This window comes from Austrofundulus limnaeus, unplaced genomic scaffold, assembly GCF_001266775.1.
Source record: "Austrofundulus limnaeus strain Quisiro unplaced genomic scaffold, Austrofundulus_limnaeus-1.0 Scaffold103, whole genome shotgun sequence".
NCBI lineage: Eukaryota > Metazoa > Chordata > Actinopteri > Cyprinodontiformes > Rivulidae > Austrofundulus > Austrofundulus limnaeus.
In genome coordinates this window covers 1,318,384-1,328,517 of record NW_013952505.1, presented here as the reverse complement: position 1 = coordinate 1,328,517, position 10,134 = coordinate 1,318,384, and the positions used below count along the sequence as shown (strand labels likewise).

Sequence of the window (10,134 nt, the reverse complement as noted above, 5' to 3'; positions counted from 1 at the left end):
AAAATGGACTAGTTAAAAGATACAGAATGGTTTGGTTTAGTTTAGTTTAGTTTAGTCATTTCATCTCATTTCATCTCATTTTTCATTTAAACAAACAAGTAATTGGAAAAATTTTTAGGAACCAAACACTTTTGCATTTCCTGCAAAATGTGAAGCATGACTGTTGTTCTTCAACATATTTCAGCAAATCTAARTGATTAAGACAGAAGCTAAAATGATCAAACTAAAAGCCAAAAGGTCAGATTAATTTTTAAAAATGGGGCTCCTTAGTGAGGAACTTTCTATGTGCAATAAGCTCCAAGACTATTTAAAAAATAACTGAACTGCTTAATAGATAATTATTATGTTAATGTGAGTAAAATTTCCAGCTCATACTGTGTTGAACATCTGAACAACAAAGCCATATTCTGSTATTCTGCAACAAGTAGAGCCAGAGGGATTTCTAAGGAAAGAGAACAGTTGGAGCTGGTACTAATAAGTTGGCATACCACTGTACCATCCACACTACCCCCAGGCTTYACTGGCAACCACCCCCACAGTATGCATCACATCTGCAGGGCAGTCAACCACTATCCATACGGTCAACACCTGGCAAGGAAACTGACTCACATGTGAGTGTAGACTGAACTCACGTTTCACTCATAAACACATGCCAAATGTTCACGCACACATGAATACATGAACACTGCCTGGATTATCTTTGTCCTTTACCAATGTTTTATTTATTTATTTATTTATTTTTTGTGAGACTGGCAGACAGCATGCTTGACTTTCAAGAAATTCCACAAGCGAGTGCTTTCCGGAACTAAACGGGTGCGGCAAATCCTTTTAAAATCCTTTTACACACCGTGGCAGTGAGAGGGGAAAAGAAGAAGTTTTCTCCCAGGCAAACATGTGCGGGTTTGTTGGGTTGATGTTTCGCTCTTGGGAAGGACACTCTTGCCAGTTTATTACTTCAAGGCTCAGGGAGAGCGTTAATGCAACACACATCCTACACGGGGCACGGCGTGCAGAGAGAAAGCTTCAAGGAAACGACTTTGGGGAGACGATACTTTGGATGTGAACAGCTTTATTTTTCACTTCAAGACCTCAGGAGAGACGTGGTTTACACATATCTCATGCTTTATAATAGGACAGAGGGGCAATTTAATGTGTTGCTTTTTGTTGTCAACATGCCCAACTTGGATATAAAGTTTATGTCTGTGTAAACAAAGGCATAATAAATGGGAAAATTCTCAATATATTTTGAAATGTGCCAATGCAGCTACTGCCAAAAACTACAACATCCACCAGCTTTAATCTCTAAAGTCCAGTAATAGTTTGGGACTAATTTGTAATAATCTAAGCAAAGCTGATATTTTTGCATAATTTTTTGAAAAAAGTGTAAAGAGAACCAAGGTCTAAAAAATCTACCAAGTTGCTGTTAATGACTCTTTAGGCCACATGTGTTCAATTCTAGGCCTGTAAGCCAAATRAGGCCTGCCACAGCATTTTATGTGGCCCWTGAGAGCTGGAAGATGTATTAATGTCTTAAAATAAGCTGCTTTAAAGACTGTTTCTCATAAACTACATCTCCCATAATGCATGTTGACAACATCCTACCACTAGGTGGAGGTGCACAGSRTTCAAAATTAGCTGGTRGCCAGCAAAATGGGCCTTGAGAAATCTACATTTCATTGTRTTTTTGCCGGATACTGTTGCTGTTACCCAGTTGCACTGGGRAGTGGGAATTTTTCACTCSCAAGTTGAACATTTAAACTGGAATTTCCCCTCCAGTGGGAATTCCATCGGAAAGTCTGAACGTTCAGAATTCAAGATTCGCCACAACTCAACAGTGAGTAAAACTCTCTTACTCTCACTTTTACTTTTAATAGTATTTCTGTATTATTTATTTCRCATTTAGTCAGTCATACACGTAGAACTTTTCAGTGTTTAAGAGAACACTTTAAAATGTTGTTTCTATGCAGGAAATACCACGTAGAGCTCAGTAATTGTTTGTTAGCATTGCTTAGCTGTAGCAATGAGACGAGGAATGTGATGTTTTATTCGATGTCAAACACAAAACGTTGAAGTCATGCTGTTGCTCTAAGTGTGAACGAGTTTGACATTTCTGATTTAGGGTCACCATGGGAACTGCATTGTCTCTTGCTTATTTTGTTATCCATTTGTTTGTTATACATTGTCCTCTTCATAAGATGGGCAGACATAAACACAACYAAGAAAGTACATACATGTCAACTYGTACGGGYTGTCCGTAAGTTAYAAGGATTTYACGTCATTTTGCAGGTATACGGACRTATAGAGCAATCTCAYGRATTTTTTCAWGTCTTACGGATTTTTTTAAAACCTCATTTTCAAATTTATCTAACGTGTCAGAGCCTATAGGATGATTTAAAAAAACAATAAATAACATCAAACAGCCATCTTCCAACCTGTTCTGCCGCTAGAAATAAGTTTTGAACTTTTTTTTCGCTCTCCTCTCCTCTCAGACGCTTTCATGTCCGCAGCCGACAGCATCCCCCCCCCACCTGCGGGTGCGAGTTGTACGGATCTTTTGCAAAATTTACGGATTTTTGAGACTTTTTATACAGGCAAACATCCAAGGAGGTTGACATTTATGAAAGTAAGCTTTAGGCAAAGTTGCAAAACCCAAAAGTCGTAACGCACTTTAACAAAACTGCAGACTGACTGCAAAGACCAGTCTCTTTTTAAGGTGCCCTTTCCTGTTCATATATTGCTTCATATGTTTTTGTGGACCACTGATGATGTCATCTTTTCCAGAATATTCCACCAGATGTTTACGTGACCCTTATTCTGACCTTTTGTCCTAAACGTTACTGCTAGAAGCCTCAACACTTATAAAACCAGGCTGTGTCACAGACATKAGCTTTAGCGGAACTAAAAGAGACATGGAGCATTTTGTTCTTCAGCCACAAAGACAGCTGATCTTCTCACAAGTTGATTACTACAGATCTGATACTACCTTGCTTGGTGGCTCAAAGGCACATCAGCAATGTGTTGACTTCAACCCTCCATGCCACCTTGATCCATTCAGAAATCACACTTTAAAAACACTTCAAGCTGGGACTGAGATGCCTTCACCCTGTCTCAGTCCAGCTTTAAATGAATTGTGAAAGTGGCAGTATTGAAAAGTTCTTGAACCACAAGTGGCAGAAGTGTTGGATGGTTAACTTGTGATTTTTTTTTTTTGGTCTACAATGTTTTATGGCAAGTTAAAATAAGCCCTTCTCTTCCAGGTTTGAAAGGAAAAGTCTGAGCTCAGAAACAATGGAAGGCGATGATAGTGTGGTGTGCGTACTCTGCATTCTGAGGGGATTTATGAGAAAAACATTGGTTCTTTAGCAGTGAGCAAAGAATGGGTAAAAAATCCACAATCACCTAAATTTTGATGAGTAAAACCAATGAAAAGTATAACMTTTGTGGTATTAAGAAGAGCTTGTTTGCAAAAACATGGGAAAGTCCAACATTTTGTGATAAAATCTACAAAATGACTCTTTACGACCTGTTTAAATTTTGAATGATTTTTCCACTACAAAGAGCCTTGGATGTTCACCCTCTATTTATTTGATAAACAGAGTTAAATTCAATTTTGAAAACTTTAATTGATTTGAAGTGAACTATGAATAAGAGATAGTTTGGTTGGACTATCAGTTCGAGCCAGTCCAACCACTGTATTTTAGGCTCTCCTATTTGTCCCCAAGTGAAAATAAATAAATAAATAAATAAAAATGCTTCCTCACTCTGATTGCCATTTAAATATTTGGGTAAATGAGCTTGGGATTGGTCTCAGTGGTTTGTTTGTCGATTTGCTCTTTGCTTTTCGATTTCCTTTGGGCAACAGTTTGAATTAATGTTTGTAGACACTGTGATGTCACACATGAGAAAACAGGAGATCTTGCAAAATTACAGAACCTTTGCAATTACATCTCTGCAAACACATAGGACTGTGGTATAAAAAAAGAACAAAACAACATTTGGGTTGCTGCAGAAAGTTCTGGTGTCAGATAGTAATTAGCTTCATTTACATGCTTTTCTATTTAAACAGACCAACAAACATACATTGTTTACCAAGATCCAGGCTTTGCAGAGCCTACATGATGCACGCTAATCTGTGACATACATTTTCATTAAGATTGTGTTTCTGACAACAGATAAATCTCTGTTTGCCTACTCCTCTTCATCTTGCTGCTACAATTTCCCCTTTTATCCCCTTTTCTGGCTTAATTACTTGTTGGAATGTATTTGGATTTTTGCTTCATGCCTGCTGCTTTGGTCATTACAGGCCTCTGTAGGGAGTGAAGTGGATGCCAAGAAAGCTTAACAGAAGACAGGTGCGAGAGATGGGTCTCCACTCACCTGGGGTAAATGAGGGCAACTCTTCCTGCTGGTTTTGAGGCCAGTCCTCCCCTCAGGGGCTGTCCTGATGTTGAAGAGGGTCTGAAGCACACACTGGGCTGCGTGGGTCTTGGCAAGCTTCTTGCTGCGACCGCAGCCCTCGAATATACGACCGTCCACGCGCACCGCCATCACGAAGCTGCGCAGCCGCCTTCCTTCTGCTCGCTCCGAGAGACAGGCGTAGCGCAGGCCGGGCCGGAGCTCGTTGAGCAGCGCCACTGGACTTTTCGGGGCCTCGGGCTCGGGAACGATCCCGCCAAGCCTCTGCTGAGCCTGCACCATGAGGTCCAGTGTGTGTCGAAGCAACCGTCCACGTCTGAGCAACTCGCTCGACAGCAGCTCGCGCTCGCTCGCTGAGCTGCAGAGCGAGAGGCCGTCGGAGCACGGCGAAGGCTCAAATTCTTTGAAAAGCGTGTTGGGGAAGTCAGCCTGGTCGGATGTGAAGTCGGCTGAGGGGTTGGAGATGTTTCCCATTGCCAGGTGGGCCTGAGGAGTGTTGGGGAACTGAACAAAGGACTTGAGAGCCAGCTCTGCAGCCCTCATCTTAGCTTTTTTCTTTGTCGGGCCTGTKCCTTCAAAGGTCAGTCCGTTAACCTCCACAGCGATGGAGAAAACAGGGGCATGGACTGGGCCCGTCTGGGACACCATGCGGTACTGCAGGCCCGGACGAAGCTCGTTCAGCTGCATGAGCGCATTCTTTGGCGCCTCAGACCAGGACAGTTTCTTATAAATCAAACGGAGTTGACATAGGTGTCCATTTTTGTCTTCCTCCAGTGGCCGTTTTCTCTTCAGACCAGAACTTCCACTTCTGGTTGACTCAGAGCAGAAATGTGACTCCCCAGAATCTTCTAAATTCCCAATGTTACGGTTTTCCTTAACCTCTGCACTGCTGGTGCCTGCAATGATAAAAAAGAGCAAAAACAGTGACAATTTAATGAAAATGATAATAAAAAAACACAAAAATTGAAGAGAAAGCAGTCATTATTGTGCAGTAGTCTTGCTTATCCAGGCTGAACAAAATGAATCAAGGAAAATCTCTTGAGGCAGATTGAGCCACTTGATACACAATGAAATAGTAATGAACACATCTACAATCAACTCCCGGAGCTGAGCCCACTTCATACCACAGGGCTCTATTATATGTGAGTATTTTAAAACCCAAATACAAATCCTCTAAAATGGTGATGCTATCTGCCAAATCATTCTGTAATCTGACTCCAAATTGGTTCTGAAGCTGAGTTGTGAGTGGGAAACATTGGCCCCCATGGCTACAGCAGAACATCAATCCTATTTGTAATGGGGGTGGGGCAGGCGGGGATTGCTTCGGGTGGTAGACTTCCCAAGAAAGGATGAGGAAAAAGGACTGCAGCTTGCTTTATTTCACACTCCGATCCTCAGTAAAAGCTAAGCYTGAGCAGCTGTGAAACGCTCTTCAGACCTCGTTACGGGGAAGTGGTGGCGTGTCGCATTTCTGATGGGGAAATGAATAAAAATAGGAAGATCGGATTTTGCTAAAAGAATGTTAATGGTGCGATGGAAGCCATTTACTACTGTAGCTCAAAATAACAGTGAATGCATTTGATTTAATTACTTATTCATCAGGAGCATTTAAATTTAGCACTTCTTAGCTCTTTTTTTAAAGAGTGCAGCTTTTAACCCACAAAGATGATGGTTGTTTGTAATCAAAGATGTCAGTTCTAAAATAATGAATTATGCAGGTGATRGGGTTTTCAGTTTTACGCTGGGCCCGCACATCTGAGAGCGTTAACGCAGACCGGAAGAGAAAGAGGCAGCAGCTTACTTAAACTGTCCTCGTCCTCAGTGCTGGTCCCAGGGCTCATGTACTTGAAGGGAGCGATCAATGCCGACAGCATACTGACTTTCTCTGGAGGAGAGACAAGAGACACACAGAGTCAACAAGAGGGCAGCGCTGCTGATGTTTTGATGTTTTTATCGATTAAAGCCTGGGATCATTGTCGGAACAACACAAGGACTCAGATGATGCATACAGGAGCAAGAGTGAACACACAAGGCTTGTTCTTCATCACCTGTGAATTACCCACAGCTTTACAGGTCCAAACAACAAATATATGGCAATTTTACAGGCCTATAAGAGAACAAAGATTAGGGATGCACAGATTAATCAACTGGACGATAAATCGGCCCCGATTACTCAAATTTGCGTAATCAAGGATTGGCCAATACTGTCATGAGAAGCCAATGTTATCCACCAATCTTATCTACCTCCACAAAGGTCTGAAAATCAGCCAATGTCTCATTTTGCTCTGCTGTGAGAGAGGGCTGTGGTCCAGGTTAAAAAAATCTGTATTGTTTCAAGTCTATTTTTAAATGTTTATTATAAAATAAGGTTGGAACATTAAAGGTGTATTGTGACCTTATAACACCTGACAGTGTCAGGTATATAAAAAAATGGTATAGGACAAAATTGGAATTGGCAGGTCAGGCTTTTTGAAGATCACTGATCAGCCAGAAAATTGCAGTTGGTGCACCGCTATCAAAGATCATCAAAACACAAATGATAAGCTTGTGCTGTTATTTTTTGCTGCCAAAGGTGAAAGGGCAATAATAGATTTGAATGTGACTCAGGAGGTAATCACGAGTATGTCAAGAACTGTTTAACTTTTGGAGTGAAATTCAGCAGCTACTGTAGCAACCTGAGCAATCAAAACAAATGGCTATAGCTGAGTCATTTTTACAGATATTGAGTTAAAACCTAGTGGCCGAGAATCGTTCTCAACACATAGGAGCAGATTTAACAAAATTCCAGATAACCAGTACTAATTTAATTTATAGGCCATTATAGAMTAATTACAAAATAGACCGTACTAAAAGTGGATGTGTTTGCATGTGATTTACTAAGACAGCTTGCAGTAATAATAACAGGTGTAAAGGTGGTGTGGACCACCCTRTTAAAATGAGGATTGCAATTCAATGTGGTACATTAACATTGAATTTAAAAAGTTTTAACAATCTGTGAACTAAACCATGCATCAGACCATATGTTGTACAGAATGCACATACATTATATGGATTTTCTCTCAGTTTGCATGTATGCATTGGTGTTGGGCAATTGGATTTTTCAAAGTCTTTCCTTCAAATGACTTTAGGTCTCAGAGCTGGCAGGCTGTAAGGAAATAAGTTTGCCTCCTCCTCATCCTCCTTTCCTTGATCCTCTGTGCTGCAGACTCTATCTGTGCCCTCACATCTCCATGGTTCACAGTTGTCTTGCAGCTGCTGTTTTGCTCATCGGAGAGACGCAGTTCTTGCTGCGCACAGTAACCAAATTTAGCTTCACGTGCACTGTCATTTGAATTCTTTGTCTTTTTACGCACACTAATCGTTGACAAATCTGCACCATAGTCTAAACTAACTCAGACAATATCTGTTTTTAAAACTTTATCATTAAATATTTGAGTCAACTGTCTGTTCACAAAATATCTCATGAATCACTTTGAGGATTTTAATTAAACTTTTAGAAAGTAAGCATTTGCCAATTATGCTATTTGTTTGGAACTACAATTCCAGATGGCCACTACAGGTAATCAACCTTAGCTGGCAGAAACAGACTATGACTCAGTAAATTTTACTGATATTTGCTAAATTTGATGTGGTAATATGTGAAAATCATTTTCAACACATGACTCCATTTATCTTCGTCATACAATGATTTTAAATCAAAAGGTGATATGGATTCCTTTTAAAGGGTTTAAAGTCTTAAGATTTAAGGTTTCAAATGACCAAACTTCTAACAACACAAAAAGGCATGGCAGAGAAGCTCGGTCCTGAAATCTGACAGCAGCATAAAAAAAAAACCATCCCCAAAACTGTCATGTAAGGCAGCATTTTACTTTTAAAATCAGAGAATTCAGCACAAATTTTGAAGCAGTGCTSCTGGAGCTCACAGATTTACTAGAGCTGAAACATGTGAATATAAAGTTTGTTGACCTTTTATAAAAAAGCTAACCAGTTTCTGACTTACAAGCTGACTGATAAAACTATTCTTGGTCAGTAGCCTTTGCTATACCTTTCATCATTTTAGTTTTACCAAGTGATAAGTTGGACATCGCTGCACTTTGTTTTAAGTTGAAGGTTTGTGTGTGTGTGTGTGTGTGTGTGTGTGTGTGTGTGTGTGTGNTGTGTGTGTCTGTCTTTTTCATTTTAAGATCTAAGAAGGGTTGCTGTGGGGTTTTGAGCCGGGAGCTTACAGTGTTATTTCTTTTCAGCTGGATTTTATTTCAACAAACACTYCTGTGCAAGGAAAATAATAACTCTGTAAACTGCTGAAATTTGGGAGACATTACAAACGTTATTTATAGTCCATCCGTCCATCCATTCTCTGGACCCACTTTGAGCTGTTCAAGACTATGGTTGCTTTGTGTGAGACGCAGGGGACAGCCTGGGCCAGTCAATAGTTCATTAAGAGACCAAATCAGAGACCAACAAAACARATAATCATACATGTAGAGTCACACYAACAGGTATTCAGAATAACAAATTAACCTTATATACATGCTCTTGAATTATGGGAGGCAACATTTGCAACCAGAGAAAACCTACTCMTCTTTACCTCTACTCCACTTTGCAGCCTGTTATTCATACCTGTTTTTAAATTATATTAAAAAATACATTTACATGTCTATGCTGTAAACTGCAGTTTTAAAAAGGAAAACTGGCTGCTCAAAACTTATACATTTCTCAAAAGAAATCATAACACCTACGCAAATGTTTTTAGGAAAGATGTTAAACTGTTAKAGCTCAGAGTACATGTTAGCAATGATGGTCAGCTACTACCACACCATTAGCTCAATATTTGTAAAACTGACTGTATAATAACAAATTTGCATTTGCTAAAGTTGATTAGCTTRGGCATGTGTCTTAAGGAAGACAAATCATGCTTTAAATCCTCCTTTTTAACATTTAAACCATTCAGAGTACATATAAAGTGGAACTGCAATGCTTTGGCCTTAATCCCTCCTTATTGTAACTCCACTTTCGCCCCTTTCACTGAGGTGTGTCTCAGATCAACTCGTTTTGAAGCTGTCTCTTTAAATTCAAATGAGGTGCTTCACAGGGAAGACTTGTCCATCCAGCCTTGCATGTTGGAGCCAGAGTCTGACTCAGAGCCAGAGGAGAATGAAGACCACCAGACTGTAACTGGTAAGTCCAGACCTTAGAAGTTCCGTAGCAAAAACTGTGATGTAACAGAAAATAGAGAAAACTGAACGGGTTGAAAATATGATCAAAATAGAATATAAACATACCTACACAGCACAGGGAGAGACTATTCAACATTTTGCACTCCTAGAGATGCCAAGTACACAAAAAATGGATTTAAAGGCACAGTGTGTAGGATTTTGTCAATTCTTTTAGACGAAGTTGAGATAATCATTAATGACAGTAACAAAAAAAACATGGCTAATCATTGCAGACAAAAACCTTGTTTTATTATTTTTACTTGTAAAAATCTGTTTATATCTCCATGGTCGCGGGCCGCCACTACAGGCAGCCGCCATCTTGCACCATCATCTTGTCTACGAAGGCCCATGAAGGACAAACTGCGGTGGCTGTGTCAAAAATGGTTTTAGTTGTAGTACTATAAATGTAATATTTGTTGTCTGTCATTGTAGCTGGGATAATTTTACTTATTAAAGCTCATAATCTTACCACGTGAAACATCACTAGCCCTGAAGCTGCTGG

The 10,134-nt window shown here is 40.0% G+C and overlaps 1 protein-coding gene across 1 annotated transcript in view; it reads right to left on the bottom strand.

The window, feature by feature from the left end:
• The window catches only part of adarb2 (adenosine deaminase RNA specific B2 (inactive)), a gene marked incomplete at its 3' end in the record, with an annotated part of 174,016 nt that overhangs the window by 75,968 nt on the left and 87,914 nt on the right, over nucleotides 1-10,134 (bottom strand). Inside the window, 2 exon segments of the mRNA XM_014013538.1 lie at nucleotides 4,378-5,312; nucleotides 6,218-6,301. Coding sequence (XP_013868992.1) covers nucleotides 4,378-5,312; nucleotides 6,218-6,301 — 1,019 coding nt within the window.